At 39.0% G+C, this 23,087-nt stretch overlaps 1 protein-coding gene across 1 annotated transcript in view; it reads right to left on the reverse strand.

The window, feature by feature from the left end:
* Positions 1 to 23,087, reverse strand: part of LOC150107881 (claudin domain-containing protein 1-like) — a 153,611-nt gene that overhangs the window by 46,676 nt on the left and 83,848 nt on the right. The window contains exon 3 of the mRNA XM_090415408.1: positions 13,503 to 13,640. Coding sequence (XP_090271534.1) covers positions 13,503 to 13,640 — 138 coding nt within the window. The remainder of the gene's footprint in view (positions 1 to 13,502; positions 13,641 to 23,087) is intronic.

Raw genomic sequence — 23,087 nt, forward strand, 5'->3', positions numbered from 1 at the left:
TGCTCAAGATGTTACTTCACTCCTGAACAGCTGTTAACATTATAGAAATCACAAATCTGCTCAGCTATTGAATACTGCTCCCACTGGTGGTGCCAGTGGCGACCGGTGAAAATTTTATGTGAGGGGTGCTGCATATACAAAATAATAAAAAAAAATTCTTTTTTTCCTAATCAGTAACCAATTTATTAATAAATAAATTTACATATTAAAAAATTGCTTTATTAAAAATTTTTACCCTAACCATGAACAAACACCAATAATAAAAGTTTTGTATCTCACAGAAATAATGCGCACATGCATACACTTTATCTGTAAGCGACACTGCCCAAATGAACAGTGTTTGAATCACTTGTAAATTACATGTGACGACAAGCGTAAACAAATATCGGCAAGTCTAACTGCAGTTAGCGTGATAATTCTGACACTGCGTTAGATTGCAGTGCATTTGTTTCGTGTAACGATAATTGAAAAAAAAAAAAATTCTTTTCATATTTTCAACAGTGACACTCGTCATAATTCAGCCTTGTATCTATAATAAATAAATAATTATATGTTATTTTAACAAATAAAATAAGATTTACAAAAAATAGTTCACCCTCACTACGAACACGCACCAATAATAAAAGTTTCGTATCTCACAGAAATAACGCACGCAAGCACATGATACACTGCCCAAACGAGCAGTGTCAGAATCACTTGTAACGTGCAATGAGAAGTGCGCACGAATATCGGTGAGTCTAGCTGCAATTGGCTGAATGTGATAATTCCGACACTGCATTAGATCGTAGTGCATTTGTGTTGTAATCTAAAACATTAATTGAACAATTCCAATTATTAACTATTCAATCAATGTCAAAACATAAGCTGTAATCTTTAACATGTTGTATTGCATTTATATAATGTTGTAAGCATTGTTATTATTTATAAACACAAACAAAATTTAATTTTTTCATTTTATCCTTGGGGTGCTGCAGTGTTGCAGTGCTTATGTATGAGCCGCTACTGGGTGGTGCCCCAAAAAGCTCCCTCAAACTGCTTGACTCAATACAGAGGAGAGCAAGTAGACTTATTGATGACCCATCTCTTACCAACTCACTCCCCCTGCTTTCGCACAGATGTGTGGTTTCCACAATATGTATATTCTACAAATATTTCTATGGGAAATGCTCATCTGAAATAACATCAATAACCTCCCCACTTAGTACTAAGCTCGTTTGAACACATGCAGCTGCTATTCAACATCCCTTCACAGTGAACCTACAAACAGAACAAGTTTCTTTTCCTCCTCCTTCATTCATGCAACTGCTGCACTGTGGGATAGTCCCCCCCCTGCTGTGTTTCCCAAGGAATACAATTTACAGTCATTTAAATCAAATGTAAACAAGTTCCTCCTTTCCCAACCCACTACCCATACACCCCCCCCCCCACCCCCCCCCCCCCCCACCCCCCCCCCCCCCCACCCCCCCCCCCCCCCACCCCCCCCCCCCCCCACCCCCCCCCCCCCCCACCCCCCCCCCCCCCCACCCCCCCCCCCCCCCACCCCCCCCCCCCCCCACCCCCCCCCCCCCCCACCCCCCCCCCCCCCCACCCCCCCCCCCCCCCACCCCCCCCCCCCCCCACCCCCCCCCCCCCCCACCCCCCCCCCCCCCCACCCCCCCCCCCCCCCACCCCCCCCCCCCCCCACCCCCCCCCCCCCCCACCCCCCCCCCCCCCCACCCCCCCCCCCCCCCACCCCCCCCCCCCCCCACCCCCCCCCCCCCCCACCCCCCCCCCCCCCCACCCCCCCCCCCCCCCACCCCCCCCCCCCCCCACCCCCCCCCCCCCCCACCCCCCCCCCCCCCCACCCCCCCCCCCCCCCACCCCCCCCCCCCCCCACCCCCCCCCCCCCCCACCCCCCCCCCCCCCCACCCCCCCCAGCAAGAATATAGAAGCAAAAGTTATATAGAAGCAAAAGTAAAAAAGCAAAAATTTCTTCAGTTGAAGGTGAGTTAGCCGATCTCATACGATAGTAGCAGGGTTTTTCTCCCGGAAACTTGGTTTTTCATCCCGCGTACAGACAAATCAGCCTTCAGAATACACGGAATTTACAGACAAAAAATACTATTATTGGTGGTGACAATGGGCGATAGATGGAGTTGATGGTAGTAGTGTCGTAGTTGGAGAATTAAGTAGTAGTGAAGATGATATGTATTTAGCGAAGTAGAGTAGTGTGCCCTCCCATGATGTGTTCTTGGACTCCCTGGATGTGTCACGCAGTAATAATAGTAATAATAATAATATAAGAAACGTTAGCAAAACAAGAATGTAGAAGCTAAAGTTAGCAAAAGCAAGAATGGAGAAAGGGAAAGTTAGTGATAAGGGAGCGAAAGAAAGCATGAATAAGAAAATGGAGGTATGGTGCAGCAGAACGAGAGGTTGTGAGTCTACAAGAGTGACAGAGAGAAAAATTGTCAGACTGCAAGATTTGATGAAACAGCTGTTGACAATGAAAAATGAAATGAGGAATATGAGGACTGATATTATTATTATTATTTGTGACACCACCAAGGAGTCCGAAGGCTCATCGCTGGAGGACACCTATTGTACAACTCTCCGTCTCTACCACTACACCGAACCTCTACTACCAATCGTCTACATCAGCACCATCTACTGAACACCACCACCACCGCAGCTAGTATTTTTTGTCTGTAAATTGTGTGTGTTCTGAAGGGCCGATTTGTCTGTATGCGGAATGATAAACCCGAGTTTCTGGGAGGAAAAACCCTGCTACTTCCGTATGAGATTGGCTAACTCACCATCGATCGAAAAAGTCCATATAAAGATTCCTCCCATCATGACGAGACTCGAACTTAGGCCTTTTCCAATTGAAGGGCACAACGTACCGTCGTTCTTCCAATTGCGCTATGGAGGCGCTTATGATATCATATGAGATATGATATCACTCATATCTCATTTGAGTGATATGGGTGTTTAGTGGAAACTAATGTCATGAAAGTGTATAAAAGAATAGAATTCTTTTCTATTCTTTTGCACGTAAGGGTAAAAGAGGTGACAAGTGATTCTAGGATAGCAATGTATATAGATTTCTTAGAGAATTAGATAATGAAAGCATCCATAGGGTCTGCTATCCAGGGTTGACAGGGAGTCATGGCATAGGGAGAGAAGATGTAGAGAGTAACAGTGAATGTGTATATGGAGATGGAGTATACTGCGATGCGGATAGAAAAGTTGAGACTGAGTGGATATATATGCAAGGCCGTTGCCAGATTAAATCATGCCCTTAGGCAAACAATTAAATATTGCCCCATATAGATTATAAGACAAAAATATAAGGAAATCTCCAATTGCTATTTTGTTTTTATTACAAGAGAAACATGAATGCAAAATGATTACATAATAATATTAATTAAATGTTTGCTCTACGGGGATATCGCACAATAAAACTGTTTATAAGCTCTTCTAAATTTAAATTATTATTTAAATTATGTCCGCCTCTATCGATATAGTTGCTAGACCAGCCAATCTTTCTTGGGTCATTGCTGTTCGCAAATAATTTTATATCAGTTTAAGCGTGGAAAACTTCTTTCCGCACTAGCTACGCTAAGTAGCGACTTCCAGTTCTAAAATGTTTAGTTTTAGTATGTATGACTATAATTTAGAGCAAAGTTAGATCTTCTCGCTGAGAGGATATTTGATGCAAAACGCACTCTCGCTTTTTTATTTAACAAAAAAACCACACTATCTCAGGAAATTGAAAAATCTCTAGGTAGTGACAGTTGGAATCTTATTAGAGTGAGAAGTGAATTTCAAGCCGCCAAAATTCAAAATGACAATAAATTGAAACTTATTAAAAAATTCGAAGCCCCTTAAAAACACAAAGTAATTTGACTTCTTTGAAACCACACCTCCGTCATGACAAATTTGTGATTAACAAATCAACATATGATCTTTCTGATGCAGAGAAAAGTATCCTCAGTAAAGTCCTAAATTTCGTTTTATCTCCTAGATCTATTCCGAAAGAATTATTACTTATTTTCTTCCTACCCAAGATCAATCCTACTCTGCATTGAATCCATTTTCATCATCAATAACTCCAAACCCCTTACAGACAATATTTCTTCAATGGAACGACAGGCTCTTAAGAAGTTACAAAACAACAAAAATATAATTATTCTTCCTATGGATAAAGGCAATGCCACAGTTGTTCTTAACATTAATGAATATCAAAATAAGATGATGGAATTGTTACAGAGTGAGACTTACTCAATCTCCGAGAGAGATCACACTCGCGAACTCCACAACTGGACCAATAACTTACTGAAAACTACCTCTGAACTACCTAGAAACATTCACCTTTCTCTTCGTTCTCTCCATCTGCTTATACCACAATTATATGGACTTCCTAAAATTCACAAGGTAAATACCCCACTTCAACCTATTGTAGAAAGAATTGACTCTCCAACATACAACCTTTCCAAATATCTAGCAAAATCTCTCAAATGTTTTCTGGTAAGTCATCGTCCGTTATTAAAAACTCCGCGGATTTCGTATCATGTATAAAAGATATTATTATTATTATTATTATCACCCAAGACCTCATGGAGTCAAAGATTCATCTGGGAGGTCCTTTTATTCACACACACAGCTCATCATACCGTGCTTTGACCACATTCAAACTCCCTGCAGACACCACACTCTCAGGCAAGGCATTCCAATCATTTACACCTCTGCACAAAAAAAACCTGCCTCTCACTCCCCTACTCACACCTTCTTTATACAGTCTCCAGGGATGACTTCTGGTTTTCCCCCGATTTCCCATTATTTTCTGTAGAACTTCTCCAGCATTGATCCTATAACAACCCCTTACCAACTTGTAGGTCTCTATCATATCTTCCCCTCTTCCTCCTGTCCACCAGACTCTGCAAATTGCATCTCCTCAATCTTTCCTCATACTCGACATTCCAGAGGTCAGAAACTATCTTAGTCAGTCGTCTTTGGACCCTTTTCAACATCTTTTCATCCTTCTGAAAAACCAGGTGACCAAATCTGGGCACAATAGTCCATGTGTGGCCTAATCAAAGCCTTATACAACAGAACAAAAATCTCCCTACTTCTACACGTCAGTGTCCTCCACATCATTCCCAGAAGCCTTTGTGTTGTCTTCACAATTTTGGCTATGTGTCCCCTAAATTTCAGATCCTTATCCACTATCACCCCAGATCTCTTATTTCTTCCACCTCCAACAATGTATCCTCACCAAGCATAAATTCTGCATTCCATCTTTGTTTTCCAAATTTTAAAACCTTACATGTTGCAACATTGAACTCGCATCCCCATTTCCGTGCACAATCACTCAATTTATTCAAGTCTTCCTGCAAGGTCACAACATCCTCACCACTCTTCATGATTCATCCCAACTTTGCATCATCTGCAAACAACTGAATATCTCCATCCAAATCTTCACCTATATCATTAACATGCAAGTTAAACAGTAATGACCCTAAAACAGATCCCTGAGACACTCTGCTAGTAACTTTCCTTTTCCTCGACATTGCTTCCCCATACACAACTTGTTGATACCTATCAGACAGCCAATCTCCAATCCAATGCACCAATCTAATATCCAACCCCATCTGCTCCAGTTTGACTATCATGATTTATCATGAGGTACTTTATCAAAAGCCTTTGTGAAATCGAAGTATGTCACTGTGTATCCTTCTCCTCTGTCCAAGGAAGCAGTCACTTTATTGTAATAAGTAAGTAGATTACTAAAACATGACCTCCCTTTAGCAAATCTATGCTGTCCATCAAAGATGATACCATTGTTGTCAACTCAACTCTGGATCCTAGTTCTCACAAGCTTCTCGAACAACTTAATCACAACACCTGACACACAGATAGGCCTATAGTTTAATGCTTGAGTTCGATCACCTCCTTTATGAAGTGGCACAATCTTGCCCTCCTTCCACTACTTAGGGACTTGACTGAGTGCAAGACTTGTATAAAAAAATATGTCAAGACAGGTGTCAACTCCCTGGCACATTCCTTCAGAATAAGTGGCGATATATTATCAAGTCCCACAGCCTTATTAACATCTAGTTTACTCAACTCCCCATACACTTCCCCATCATCTACTACTATCAATCTCTCCATGAAGTCACATTCACAAGATTGAAAGACCTGTATGAACTGTTCATAAGGAAGATGAAATCATGGTCTCCTTATTCACCAATATTCCAAAGATGAAGTTCTTGTTCTACTCAAGGATAAATTATCTAAAAATATCATGGCCTTACTTACTCATTGCATCAACTCAGGATACTTCAAATTTCAGGATACCATCTATAAACAGAATCATGGTCTTGCAATGGGTAATCCATTGTCTCCTGTACTTGCTAACATCTATCTAGAAGATCTGGAAGTTAAAGCCATCTCTTCCTATCCTTTAAAACCAAGAATTTGGAAAAGATATATTGATGACGTTTTCCTGATTTGGAGCCATGGCAGTGAAACTCTCCTGAACTTCCTTGAACATCTAAATAATCAACACCAAAACATTAAATTTATGGCGGAGTTTTGAAGCTAATGGTTCTCTCCCTTTTTTGGACGTCAGACTGATCCATTCATCAGAAAAACTTAAAATCTCGATTTACAGAAAGAACCTACACACACTAACAGATATCTCCACGGTCATTTCCATCATTATCTTCCTCAGAAGCTTGGAATCATTTCTACCCTAATACATCGTGCTCGCTCTCTTCTTGATGATGAGATAGAACTTAATAAAGAACTCAATTTTCTCAAGTCTACTTTTGAACTAAATAGTTATTCTCAAAAAACTACTGATAAATTCCTATTTAATCCTCCCTGTCACTGTAATGAAGAGACCATTAGTGTAAAAGGTAATATTTCAACTCCATACATAAGCTCTGTCTCACCCAAATTAGCCAGGTTCTTATAAAATACAACATAAGAACTTCATTTACTCCTCTTCCTAAAATCTGCTCCCTTGTGAGCAATTTTAACTCCTAATCCCAAGTATGCAAACAATTAAGTTTGCATACTTGGGATTAGGAGTTTTTTTTACAGTTTTTTTACCTTGGGTAATGTATATTAGGGTTACTAAGTAATTTTATAAACTTAGTTATTTTACTCCTAATCCCAAGTAAGCAAACTGAACTGTTTGCTTACTTGGGATTACGAGTAAAATAACTAAGTTTATAAAATTACTTGGTAACCCTAATATAAACACACACACACACACACACACACACACACACACACACACACACACACACACACACACACACACACACACACACACACACACACACACACACGTTTGTTTGTTTTTTTAATTAGGTAATTTATTGACCTTTTTTAGTTATCTTACATTAGCTACTTAGGTGGCGCCTTTTGGATTTGTCAGTTATTATTTAATTAGCTTTATAAATGTACTGAAGATGTGATACTTGGGCAAAAATTATACTAATAAATAATATTTTACGTGAGTTAATTCCATTATTATAATTTTTAGGATTAAACTAAACAAATCAAGTTTGTGCATGAAGTATCTTCAAGACTAGGCTACTTGTATATAGAGGCTGATGGCTTCACATCAATTGCCTCAGTATCCCATAATGCAAAGCACACTTCCTTTTGAATTTTTTTAAAATTTTTCAAAAAGTTCATAAATGCTACACATTAAGGGAGAATCACTATGCAGACTAGTTTCAGCCTTTATTGAGCTCTCATCACAAAGAAACCAAGTCTTTTAACTTGCAACTTTGTTTGCTTACACTTAGATTATTATTATTATTATTATTATTATTATTATTATTATTATTATTATTATTATTATTCAGGCCTCCATGGAGTCGAAAGACTCATCGTGGGAGGTCCTTCCTAAGAACATAAAGTCTGTCAAGACTCATCGAGGGGGAGATCCCCCCCTAAGAAACACAAAGTCTATCATTCCATCCTTAAACTCATTGACCATTCTCTCACCACTCCATCAGGCAATGCATTCCACGGTTCAACCACCCTCCACGCAAAGAAACCACTCCTCCTCACCTTCTTGCTCACAGTTTCCTTTCGTAACTTCCAGGGATGGCCTCTTGTCATCACTCCTTCCCGCTGTTCAACCAAGCGAAAGAACTCCCCGGTGTCAACCCTGTAACCACCTCTCAACAGTTTAAAAGTCTCAATCATATCACCTCTCCTTCTATCCACCAAACTCTGCAGTCCACATTCCCTCAGCCAATCCTCGTAACTATCCTTGTACAGTCCTGAAACCATCTTTGTCGTCCGTTTTTGTATCCTTTCCACAGTTAATTTATCCCCTTCAAATCCTGGAGACCAAATCTGAGAACAATAGTCCAAGTGTGGTCTGATCAGAGACTTATACAACGTATTAGATAAAGTATTAAACAAAAATATGATTGCTTAGCATATATAATATACTTCCTAATCAAGTGAAAAAAAATCTCTCTCTGATCCACAGTATTTTAATAATAAGGTGATATACTTCTTTATTACTTGTATATGGAAAATATATGGTTTCTGCATGAATTTACTTTGGTATCTTCCTGGGTCCAGCTCCCACTGATAAGACCTCAATAAAGATTGAAATTTTTGGTTGAGATGATACCATCTTTATGCACACACTTCAGTATGGATAAAAATGATATAATCTCTTCTCCCCAAAAGATCAGCTTTATCATTTCATACTGTAATGACATTAATCTATTTGGCTTATGGTCTGCACAGAATGTATATTATTACTATTATTATTATTATTCAGGTCTCCATGGAGTCAAGACGTTGTGGGAGGACCTTCCTAGGAAACACAAAGTCTATTATACCACTCCAAGAACACTTGACAGTTCTTGCTCCCACTACTCTATCAGGCAATGCATTCCATGGTTCAACCACCCTCCATGCAAAGAAACCACTCCTCACGCTCTTGCTCACAGCTTCCTTTTGTAACTTCCAGGGATGGCTACTTGTCGTTGTTCCTTCCTGCTGTTCCACCAGGTTAAAGAACTCCTCAGTGTCACCCCTGTAAGTGCCTCTCAACAATTTAAAAATCTCGATCATATCACCTCTCCATCTTCTATCCACCAAATGTTGCAGTTCACATTCTCTCACCCGATCCTCATAACTAACATTGTACAGTCCTGAAACCATCTTTGTTATTTGCCTCTGTACCCTTTCCACAGTTAATTTATCCCCTTCAAATCCTGGGGACCAAACCACACAAGTGTGGTCTGATCAGAGTCTTATACAATGGAATGATAACTCTTTTATCTCTGCAGGTCAGTGTCCATCTCAGTATTGCAGCAATCCTTTGGGTTACCTTCACCACCTTTGCAATATGCTCCTTGAATTTCAGTTTCTTGTCAATCCCCCCCCCCTTGTTTCTCCTATTTCCACCAGTACAGCTCCTGCAGTTGAGTATACGGCCTCCCATCAATGTATCCCAAACATTTTGCTGCGTTAAACTGACACCCCATTCATTTGACTATCTGTCCAGTTTATTGAAATCCTCTTGCAGGGCTGCCACATCTGCACTATTACTAATAACACTTCCCAGCTTCAATATACATTGTTGTAGTGTAAATTAATATTGTAAACATAAGAATCATAAACTTAAGGTTTTGAAATTTTGGCCTTATGGATGGGATGCTTCATACTTACTTGGTAGAGTTATCCTGGAAGGATTGGAGGAAGCACTGTGGATAGAAATTTGAATTTCAGTAGACATATTGCAAACCATCTAAGGATGTTGCAAAAGGAAATTATTATTATTATTATTATTATGTGACACCTCCAGGGAGTCCAAAGACTCATCGAGGGAGAGTGTGCCAACAGCATTGAAAGATCGATCCCTGTCCAACTACTAACTGCGTTCAAACTTGCTTAAGCCATTAGTAGCAGATGCTCAACCAATCGACCAATCTTTGCTGGCAAAATAATGGCAGTGGTGGGATTCGAACCCATGCCTCAATGAGACTGGTGGCTAAAACTAGTGCTTTAGACCGCTCAGCCACACTACCGCTTTAAATGGTCAGTAAAAGAGTAAGAAATAATTTTTTTTGCATGGAGAGTGGTTTGAGCATGGAATGCATTGCCTGAGTGGGTGGTGAAAGTGAATGAACTAAAGGAGTGGTATGATAGATTTTCTATTGATTTGCATTGACCTCCCATGATGAGTCTTGTGACCCCATGGAGGTCAAAAAAAAAAAAAATTGTGCTTTGCATATATGTATTTTTATGTATATGGGAATTAAGTTGTTGTGTCGGAAAAAGTGATGAGTCATCCTTTTTCCCACCCAACATTAAAGTTACCTCAAAAGGAGGGGATAAGGACATGCTTATGCCTCCTAATGGGAAATGCACTGAATAATGTCCCAAGAAAATGTAAATAACCAGATGTGTAAATTCTAAACAGTGTCAAGATAGCCCATATGTTTGTTGAGATAATAATTGTGAATGAATTAAAGTGGAAAGTCATGTAGTATTATCAAATAGATATGTATAAGCTAAGTACGAGTATTAAAGCATGTAAAGACAGTTTGTAGCCACGGTGTCCAATCAGCTTCCGCCGTATGCGTGATGACACCTAAGATGCGTAAGAAAAGTAATATCATATGTTCAGAAAGTAATTAAATGTTAACAGATATTTTGGGGGAGAGAATTAAGTACCATTTTCCTAGAGAATTACATGTCAGGTTTATTGAATTGTCTAGTGTTTATATGTAATGTTCCATGTATGATATTATCAGGTAACTTAATTGTGGGAGTCTGAGGATAGATATATATGTATAGAAGTGAGGAATTTATGCCCAGTAAGAGATCATAGTGCAGAAGTTTTAAATGTGTTCAATTAAGTAAAGGGGACCCAGACTCTCTTAAGATTCAGAATTTAAATAACATGTATATACTTGTCTTTGTGTAATAATAAATGTGTTTTTCTTTATATAATCAATTGAGTTTGTCATATTTTCTGCGGATTTGAATTACCGTTTGGAAAATTTCGTACCATGCATTTAAAGGGGAAACCAATAGTGATATGAGAATAGGGACCACGACTGCATATATCTTGATCCCTACAATTTTCTTTAAGTAATTTAGATAGTGCATCAGAATTTAGTTGCTGGCTGGCGCAGTCTTTAATCTATACAAATTTGTCAGCAACCGAATATCTGAGAATAAGAGATACAAAACTTAATGTTAAAAGTTAAGGTAAAGTTAAAGAAAGAAAAGACAATTAAAGATATATATAGATAGTCAGCCAACCCCCACATAACGGGGATATAACAAAGTCTTTTGATCTAAGTTTTTTACAACTTGCTTGCTATTGTCTGGAGTTTGTTTTGCAGATGATTTACTTGACAATTCCAGTTCATTTGTATCAAGGTAAATTCAAATGCATAGTATTGTTCCAACTAAAGTCACACCGAAAGAGTTATAAATATTTTGAAAAAAAACTAAAGGGATTAAACACAATTAGAGCAATGAATTCTTCAGTGATCCAATACACATCTGGCATAATATATTGGACAAAAGAAGACTTGGACAAATTGGACTGCAAAACTAGAAAATTAATGACTATGCATCATGTATTACATCCACGAAGTGATTGACCGGTTGTACTTACCAAGGAAAATAGGTAGACAGGGTCTGCTGCAAGTGAGACAGACTGTGGAAGAAGAAGAAATTGGTTTAAATAGTTACATCAACAATAGCTCTGAGGATCTCTTGTGTAATTCTAAGCAATTACACAAGAGATCCTTCTAAAAGCAACAGGAACCAAATCAGATTACAAAAAATAACAGCAAAATAACCAATATGTACACTGGAAAAATAAATTCTTGCATGGTCGATTTCTTCAAAATACTGAGGGAAAAACCTACATGAACAAGACGTGGCAATTCCTACAATATGGATATTATTATTATTATTATTTTGACACCTCCAGGGAGTCCAAAGACTCATCGAGGGAGAGTGTGCCGACAGCATCGAACGATTGGTCCCCTTCCAACTACTAACCGCGCTCAAACATACTTAACTGAGCCATTAGTAGCAGAGGCTCTACCAATCGACCAACCTTCGCCGGATTATTCTAGAAGCTCAAGAACAGGCATTCAAACTAATGCAATGAAAGCAAACATTTTGAACATCAATAATAACAGCAAATGCAGATTATGCAATCAGAAATATGAGACTGTAAAACATCTAATCATTGCCTGCAGCAAGATAGCTCAAATTGACTATAAATACCGCCATGATCAAGTGGCCAAAATAATTCATTTGCATGTATGCAAAAAGTATGGCTTTCCTACTTCTGATAACTGGTGGAAGCATAAAATAGAAACAGTACTGGAAAATGAAACAGCAAAAATTCCCTGGGACTTTAGAATACAAACTGATCAGCATTTGGAACACAATAGACCTGACATCACAATTATCGAACATCGATAGGTTTGAATTATTGATATTGCAGCACCCAGTGATAACAACATTAACAACAAAGAACTGAAAAAAATTACTAAATATCGGATCTGGCAATCGAAGTTGGCCAGCTGAGGCTTAAACACACCAAAATCATCCCAATTGTTATCGGTGCACTTGGTGCAATTTCAAAGAAGCTATTCAACTATTTACAAGAATTAAATGTGAACAAAGTGATCCCATATGATCTACAACAAGCAGCTTTACTTGGAACAGTCTATATTTTATGACACTACATGACAGACTGTTCTTAGATTCTTGGGTTAAATCTGATTTGCTCTGTATTACCAGTCAAATTGTTGTTTGAAAGATATCTTGTTTTGGCTGTGTATCAATTATGTGAATATAATACTACTATTAGTACTACTAATAATAATGCTTTACTCGTATTACTTATGAAGGCTGAGAAAAAAAACTAGTGGCAACTGTTTGTGGAGAAAACAACAGGAGTTTAGTACAGTCTGCATCAGTCATGTTGTTCAACAGCATGTGTAACTGACAGATACAGAATTTGCATGAAGGTAGAGATTGAATATTCAGTAGTTAGCTCAGTGTCATGATCATGATAATGATGCTGAATGCCGATAAGTATTCTTTCACTACATGTTGTTTTATGGTTGATGCATGGTATTATTATTCATTCTTCACCTTCTACAAAACCATGTTTCAAACCGATAAGTCAGAAATCCATTGTTGTTTTTTTTGCGATATAATGCAAGGCTTTTGAACTAATGGAAATGAGAAAAAAGGGAAGAATCTGCACATTATTCCATAATGTGACTAAGATAAAAGCTACTTTACTAGAATGAAAGAATATATACCACTGGTTTACTGCAAATAATAAGAAGTAATGCTTGGCAGATGGAATTTTCTGATTATCATTTATGTTATTTTAAAAAAAAAAAACTTGCTGTTACTAATTTTTTTCCCTCAGCCATTATATTTGTATCACAATCAACTTTATATAATCACTCAATAAATATTACCTGCTAAAAGTTGTAGGAAACCCGTGGCCACAATGTTGCTATACGAACGTTTCCAACAGCCTGCAATTCCAGTAAAGAAAGATAGTGAAGCAAAGAGAAATGAGACGATGAATAAGGCTATCACAGACCTGGCCATATCTAAAAGAAAATGTTAAACTTATAATAGTTTGCATATTATGAATTACTAGTATATCCTTCAAAATTAGATTTATCTGATAACACTGAAATTTATTTCATAAACAACGTAAACAGTACAGTACTCCATAAATTATTATTATTATTATTATTATTATTATTATTATTATTCAGGCCTCCAAGGAGTCAAAAGACTCATCGAGGGAGGTCCTTCCTAAGACATAAAGTCTGTCAAGACTCATCGAGGGGAGGTCCCCCCCTGAGAAACACAAAGTTTATCATACCACTCTTTAAAGTCACTGACCGTTCTCGCTCCCACCACTCCATCAGGCAATGCATTCCACGGCTCAACCACCCTCCACACAAAGAAACCACTCCTTACCCTCTTCCTCACAGTTTCCTTTCGTAACTTCCAGGGATGGCCTCTTGTCATCACTCCTTCCCGCTGATCAACCAAGCGAAAGAACTCCCCAGTGTCAACCCTGTAACCACCTCTCAACAGTTTAAAAGTCTCAATCATATCACCTCTCCTTCTTCTATCCGCCAAACTCTGCAGTCCACATTCTCTCAGCCGATCCTCATAACTATCCTTGTACAGTCCTGAAACCATCTTTGTCATCCGTCTTTGTATCCTTTCCACAGTTAATTTATCCCCTTCAAATCCTGGGGACCAAATCTGAGAACAATAGTCCAAGTGTGGTCTGATCAGAGACTTATACAACGGAATGATAACCCTCTTATCTCTGCAGGTCAGTGTCCTTCTCATAATAGCAGCAATCCTCTGTGTTACCTTCACCACCTTTGCAATATGTCCCCTAAACTTCAGGTTTCTATCAATCATCAACCCCAGATCTCTTGTCTCCCCTACTTCCTCCAGTATAACTCCTCCCATAGAGTATGCAGCATCCCATCGATGTTTCCCAAACCTCAAGACCTTACATTTTGCTGCATTAAACTGTGACCCCCATTCATTTGCCCATCTATCTAGCTTATTTAAATCCTCTTGCAGGGCTACCACATCTGCGCTATTACTAATAATCCTTCCCAGCTTTGCATCATCCGCAAACAACTGAATATCCCCCTGCAATCCACTGGCTATGTCATTGATATAAAGGTTAAACAATATAGGTCCTAGTACTGAGCCCTGTGGGACCCCACTTGTAACCCTCTGCCTCCTGGAAACTGCTCCACCATACACAACTCTCTGATACCTATCAGACAGCCAATCCTGAATCCAATTGACCAATCTGACATCCAGACCCATGTGCTGCAACTTAAATATCAGCTTATCATGTGGCACCCTGTCAAATGCCTTCGCCAAGTCTAAGAAAATTGCAGTATATGACTTTCCCTCATCTAATGCTCTTGTAACCTTATTATAAAAGGCTAGCATATTGCTAAAACAAGAGCGTCCTTTCACAAATCCATGTTGATTCTCACAGATAACATTACCCTCATCTGCCCAATGCTGTACACGGTCCCTCACTACTTTCTCCAAGATCTTAACAACTACTGATGACACACAGACTGGCCTATAATTAGACACTTCCAGTCTGTTACCACCCTTATGCAATGGCACTATCTTACCTTCCTTCCATTCCCTGGGCACCTTTGCCAAAGCCAGACTTTCATTGTAAAGCCACGTTAAAGGTATTGTCAATTCGCTAGCACATTCTCTCAAAACTCGTGGCGAAATACCATCCAGTTCCACAGCTTTACTGACATCCAGAGTACTCAGTATCTGAAACACACTCTCCTCCTGTACCTCCAGACCTCGTACCAGTCCTATCCCTCTAGCATTAAAACTGACTCCTCTAGGATGTAATACTCCAATAAAGTGTTCATTGAACAATTCCACTATGTCCTCTGCATCAGTCACTCTATTTCCATTTTTATCCCACAATATCATTCTTCCACAGTCATTTCTCCTCCTACTGGCCACATAGCTAAAAAATTCCCTAGGATTTTCTTTGGATATTAGGGCCAATCTCCTCTCATATTCCAGTTTCGCTTTCCTTACCACACGAGTCACTCTTCTGGCCTGTGTCTTATATTCTTCACCCATCCTCTCTTCACCTGTCTCCTTATATCTCTTCCATAGCCTCTTTTTCACATGCAGTTCCTGTTTAATGTTGTTTGTCATCCACTTTACTCCAAATTGCGCCCTCTTCTTCACTCGTGGTATACAACTTACCATTGCTGATAACAAATATTCTTTCACAATTTCCCATGCACTGGTGATATCCCGGCCGTCCAATTCCTCCCTCCATGAAACTTCCCGAAGTTGATGTCTAAGACTATTATAATCACCTGCCTTATAATTCCACATAAGTTCCCGTCTCTTTGATACTCCTGCATGTCTATTCATTTTCCATGTCAACACCATATGGTCACTCTCTCCAACTGGTGGAAGAGACGTCAACTCAGTTATTATCAACTCTTCTGATGCTATAACCAAATCCAAAATTTTTGAACCTCTTGTTCCCTCTGTTACATGTTGCCTAAGACATTTGTCCCTCAAGAATTCTAGAAATTCCATTCCCCTATTGTTACATGCATCTTCCTCTCTCCAATTTATACTACTGAAGTTAAAATCTCCCATAACAATCATTCTTCTTGCACTTGCCAAACTTAGCTGTCTAAACATCTCCTGGTCCCCATCCTCTGTGCTCCTGGGTCTGTAGCAACACCCCACTAAATATCCTGTCTTGCCTACCTCTACCTCACACCATATGCTCTCAAAATCATTTGTCTCACTTCCTTCCAAATTCTCCACTCTTAGAGGACATAGGTCATCACTTATCATAAGCAGCACCCCACCACCACGCTTTCCCCTCCTATCCTGACGAAAAATGCTATACCCAGCGACTTCTATTCTTGTTTTTATATCCCCTTCTGTCAACCACGTCTCAGTGATCACAATAATTTTTGGCCAGGCTAATGCTATCTGCGCCACCAATTCCTCTCCCTTATTCCGGATACTCCTGGCATTAGTATACAGCATATAAATGCCATTGTTTCTATACCCAGCCTTATCCCTTCTAGACTCCACTGGGCTCAGTGTTACCTGACATTGTCTCCCTTCTCCCAAGTATCCATTCCCACAAGAGGCCACCCCTGCTATCATCCTCCCTGGGACACACTGACTCGTTCAGAACAGCAATCTCTCCAGATGCCTACGTCCTTCCTCATTCAAATGTAAACGGTCTCTCGCATACAACTCCTCTCTTTCCTCAAACGCACTCCAAGCATCCACATATACCAGTCCTCTCTTGTCACACATTCTCGCTATTATGTCATTCAATATCACCGCTCTTCTGCTCAGCTCATCATTATCATACCTAGGCAACACGCACACTATTTTTCCTCTCTCTGTCTTCTTCCGTACAGTCTCAAGCAAAAATCTCATATCTCTCGCTGCCCGACTTACATTATGACATCTCTCTCATTCCCTCTCTCCTACTGTTTCCATTTTCTCCACTTCTAGCACTTCCATATCCCTCTCTCATTCTGTCTCTCCTACTACTGTTTCCATCCGCTCGTCTTCTAGCATTCCCATACCTCTCTCTCATTCCATCTCTCCTACCGTTTCCATTCTCTCCTCTTCTAGCACTTCCATATCTCTCTCATTCCGTCTCTCCTGCTGTTTCCATCCTCTCGTCTGCTAGCATTCCCATACCTCTCTCTCATTCCCTCTCTTCTACTGTTTCCATTCTCTCCTCTTCTAGCACTCCCATACCTCTCACTCATACTCCTTAAATTCTCTCTCTCTCCTACTCTGATTTGCCTTGCATTTATCTCTTCCATTCTCCTAATCTTATCTTTCATACTTCTGCTCTCATTCACTAGACATTCCACCTCCTCTTTCAACTCATCTATCTCCCTCTGCAGGTCAGTCACTCTTAATCTAAATTCACTCTCCCATACAAAACCATCTCCTAAACTTCCACAGTCACTCACACCTTCCACACTATCAACTATTATTTTCTCATTCGCTCCTATCATACTACTTGTCTTCCTATTCTCCGTTCCTGGAGCAACAAAGTCGGATATCGATATATCTAATGTATTTATTTCCTCCAACTGCCTGCATTTGGCGCACATACGCTCTCCACTCTCTTTAACAAGCCACATATGTAATTCCCGAGAAGCATACATGCCGCAAGTACTGCATGCCACAAAGTCCTTTATGATATTGCTAATAATTGAGTTCTTAAATGGCGGAGGACTTGGCGTTACGCCACTTGCGACTGCTGCTGAATCCACCATCATTCCTTACTGCCGAGTAGCGTAATCTTTAATAATTATTCAATTAATAAATAAGAGGGGAAAAAAAGTACAAACATCAGAACATTTAAAGTACTAAATATAATTAAATAAATGAAATATAACTAAATACAGTAACTTAGCTTCGTTTTGTCTTCCACCGTTACGCGTTCGATTCCGACGGTACCAACATATATTGTATCGCGACAGCAACTAACTTCCAAAAAAACAACCACTGAAGTACACTCGTATTCAGAGAAACAATTTAGCACTCAAAAACGTAGAAAAACGGGGAAAAAACCGGACTATTCAGCGATTAAAAATCTCTTTCTTCTGCACAGCTCAAATTCACCGCCATGTGCTACGGCGACATGAAATGTCGCCGTAGCACATGGTTATACATTCAAGTTATACATTGATTATACATTCAAGAGATTTGGACTTCAATAACCTATTTAATCCATAACATATTGCATTTGTAATCACTATACAAAATTTGCTGTAAATAAACTATTCTGTAAACCTTAATTCATCATTTCAATAATTCTGTCATACATGATTATATAATAGATGAGTTTTGAATATTATTCACCATTTAAAATCATATAAAAATGATCAGAAATGCATGGAAAATTACAACAGTGTCCCTTGAATGAATAATCTGTGAAACTGAAGAGCATCAGACTGTCCTCACAGATGTAATTCACCTTGTGATTCATCCACGAAATTACAACTAAGACATGCATATATGGTTAGTTGTTGTGTAGCTAGATCAATCACATAACAGACCCCAATAATTTACTATACAAGGTTTTCGGTCAATATTTTTATGTATGGAAAGGCTTAGGTGTTGATTATTCATAATAGCACTTCATGCTATAAACAACAACGGGGGGGGGGATACATTTACTGAACTTATTAATGTTTCACTGGTTTTCTACTTAGCATCTTCAGAGCAATTATAACAGTGACAAGCACACAGCATTGAACTACATAACTGTAGAAAACAAGTGATCTGCTTAAGGACTCCTCCACTTATCAGATTAATGAATGGGCAGGTAAGTGGAACTGATCAGTTCAATGTTGCAAAGTGTAAGGTTTTGAGATTTGGTAGCAGTGATGGGATGCAAAGTACACAGTTGGTTGGGAAACTTTAAAGTAAGTAGAGAAGATGAGAGATCTAGGAGTGATGGTGGAGACAAGGACCTGAAATTCAGGGGCCACATTGCACAAGTTGTGAAGACCTCACATCGGATAATGGCAATGCAGAGATCCCTGGCATGCAAGCCCTCATATGGATTACTGTGCACAGATTTAGTTGCCGGGTTTTCATGGGACAAGGATATGATGGGAAAGATTCTAGACAAGATTCAAAAAAGTAGTGAGTGGTCTTTGGAATGTGAGAGTATGAGGATAGATTGAGAGAATATAAGTTGCAAAGCCTCATGAAAAGGAGGAAGAGAGAAGGGGGATATGATTGAGATATATAAGATAGTCAGTGGTTGTTAACAGGTTGACATAGAAGAGATTTTTTCATAGAATGGGCTGATAAGATGCACTACAAATGAAATAATTTGTAGTGCATCTTATCAGCCAACATCCTAAAATAAACTTCAACCTAGAAAAAGAAAATAATAATTGTCTGTCCCTTTCAAGATACACTAGTGACACAACTTCATAATGGCTCATTATCCTTTTCTATTTATAGAAAACCCCCACTCATACAGGAATATATTTAAATAAGCAACTACACTTCCACTGTCCATCCCAACAGTATGGTATCCTCAAAACACTTACCCACTATTTGTTCAAATGACACAGCCCTTGAAACTGAGCTCAGGAACCTTCACAACACCATTTTAGCCAATGGCTACAACCAGTAAAAAATAGATAAAATACTGCATGTACCCACCATCCCTCTTACAACTTACATACAAGATCACATGAAACTCTATTCTCATCCCGTATATTAAGGGTACATCAGAAAAAAGTTGCTGACATTCTCTACAAATATGACCATCATGTCACTTTCAAACCTCTCATTCAGCTAGCTATCTTCATATCTTCTTCTAAATACCAACTGCATCCTTTTGCACATCCTGGAGTATATAAAGTTTCTTGTGTCTACGGTTTAGTCTACTTTGGGCAGACTAGTAGATCAGTTAACATCTGCCTTGAAGAATGGAAAATTACATCCATGGTGATCTGTACAGCAAATCAGTCTATACTTTAATAACATTAGGAAGGGTCTAACAGTAGATGTCCAGTTGCTTTACATAGAATTAAATTGAAGAAGACATCAATATTACATAGAATTTATTATAGGTCAGAGAGACTATTTATATAATCAGCATCAGCTAATAAGCACTCCTCCAACTTCAATATGTGTGATTACATTAATCTGCCAAAGATCTTGGAGAAAATTATTCCAAGACCTGATAGCCTTACTTCTCCAAATTAACTTTATGGTTATCTGGCCCATAGAAGGTGCCACATAAGGACATTAGTTCTGTTCTGTTACAATCTGAACTGTTTTCCACAATTATTTAGTACTGTGCTGTGTATCCCAGTTATAACTTGCACTCTAAGATGCTGGGTAGAAAACCAGTGGAATATGAGTAAGTTTGATAAATGTATTTTTTCCTCTCTTGGTGTTCTTTATACCATGAAAGACTATTATGAAAAGTCAATATTTTTATTATCTACATAACAGAAATTATTATTATGTTTAGGCATCTCCAGGGCTCATCAAGTAAGGGCCATGGAAAGTGTAATTCTTTGATACCTATCATATCACACAGACAGGTATCAAAAAGTAGTATACAGTAGGTATGAATCTGCCAGATTTAAGGTGGCCTGTGGTGTACCCCAAGGTTAGTCCTTGGGGCATTGTTGTTCAGTCTATACTTTAATAACATTAGGAAGGGTCTAACAGTAGATGTACAAGTGTTGGCTGGTGATGTGAAGATACTGGGCTGAGGGCAATCAGGAATGCTACTGACATCAAGCACTTACAAAATGATTTGAATAGGCTGGAAATTTGGGCAAACGAAAATGGTTGTCAGTTTAATGTAAGTAAGCTTAAAGTTATGCAATTTGGCATGATGAGATTTCCAGTGTCGTATATTAGCAGAGTTATGCTACAAGCAACTAGAGATATTGGCATAATAGTGGACAATAGTTTGAAGTTCAAAGGTCACATAACAAAAACTGCAAATACAATCAGAGGATAATTTGGATGTTGAAATGACCCTTGATGTAAGGATAAGGAAGTCATTTTCCCTCTTTACAAGGCCTTGATATGATACCTGGACTACTGTGCCAGATTTGGTCAAAGAAGCTGTGATGCAAAGAATAGTTACAAACATTATATATCAGGATTAAGGAATTCAGTTTATGAGGAGAGAATGCACGTATGGACTACAGACTCCAGTTAACAGAAGAAAGCGGGCTGATAGGATAGACAGGGAGGACGTAAGCAGCCCTGTCTATCCTATCAGCATAGCACCGCATGCGGGCGCCGACACGATGGGGGGCGCCGCCGCCAGGGGACGGTTCATAAGTTAATTTTTTAAGAATCAAAATTTTTATCATAAAAACAAAACATTCTTAGAATGATCAATATTAAAATAAATTAGGCCGGATACACCGAATAAAAATTAAAAAAAAAAAGTATATTGCTGCCTCTTTGATCAGCTGGCTGTTTACAATTTTGCAGCTAGAGCAGGCTAAATGCTTGCCAACAGAATGTTGTGTCTACTGCAATCTATCTAAAATGAAACGGTGAACGGTTTTTATGCTCAGAAACGAATTTTCATACAAAACATTTGTTGCTAGTTAACCATTTATATGGTACGCATCTCATTAGGCTACTGACAGTAGCGCAGTGTGGACTATTATTTCGTCTGTGTGTCGTGTTGTGTAATAATTTCAAAAAAAAAAAAATCAGCTAACGCCTTTTTATTCCCGTATGTACGGGAGTAGGCGAGGCCATTTAGCCCTATCTAACTTTTGGAGACTGAGTGGGCAGTTCAATCTCCACTGGTACCCAATCAGAGACAGATGGCCCAAGGCTATCACTAATTAAGCGGTACGCAGTGAAGAGAGACGGCTCAAATGTGCCGCCATCTCGTGGTCTATAACCCTAACACAATATATTTAATGTCTGAAATAATGTGGGTTCTACGGTCGATTTTCTTGAGTTTACAGGACGAAAAACCCGAGTTTCCAGGAGGAAAAACCTGCTTGCCCGTGCCAGAGATCGACTAACTCGGGAACCGGTCGAAAAAAGGCTTAGAAAAATTTCCTCTAGTCGCCGACTAGACTCGAAACCAAGACTTCCTTCGTGCGGCCTAGCGCGGTGGTGTGCAAACGCCACATCCACTGAGCTACACAGGCTCCTGTATAATTTCTTGTGGATATAAAATAGAAATGGAATCAAAAATTTTAAAAAATTATTCGGTGCACAAAATCGTAAGCGTCATGCTGCGAAAGAAGCAGATATTAAGAAACAAACTGGGGCTGTTAATAAATTTGTTAAAATATTAAAAAATATTCTGATGCAGATTGTAACCAACTCGATACATCAGAAATCAGAGTTGAAGAACCTGCACATCATCCAGTTTGCATGAAAGTATTATTGCAACTATTGAACAAGATAATTGAACATGATTTAAGTGAAATATAGTTAGGATTTAGTCAACTACAACAAGATTTAGTTGTAGTTGACCACAAAACTAACGCATTGTTAGTGTCTGTAAATTTAGAAGATCCAGGTGAATGGGAAAATATTGATGAAAAATTACAAGTTGGTTTAATTGAAATGGGGCCTGTTCAAAAGAAAAATATAATATATCCCAGAGATACATATGGTCGTAAATTTGGCGCCACGTATTATATTAGAAATATGGAAAACGGGCGCTCGTGCAAAGAACATGGCTCATTTATTCCAAAACTTTAAATTCTGATTTTTGCTTTTGTTGCAAACTTGTCGCACCTACTGAATCAACTGAATCACCTACTGAGTCTTGTAGAAGGTTATAACGATTGGAGAAATATAAGTACAACTTTCCATAGACATGAGACTAGTTTAACTCACATGAAAAATTTCTTAAAATGGAAGGTACTTGATAAAAATTAAAAAACAAACAAACAAAACTACTATTTATTTCCAGACTCAAAGCA

This window comes from Typopeltis vanoorti, chromosome 3 (genome assembly GCF_054136105.1).
Source record: "Typopeltis vanoorti isolate ZY-2024b chromosome 3, IOZ_Tvanoo_1.0, whole genome shotgun sequence".
NCBI classification, from domain to species: domain Eukaryota; kingdom Metazoa; phylum Arthropoda; class Arachnida; order Uropygi; family Thelyphonidae; genus Typopeltis; species Typopeltis vanoorti.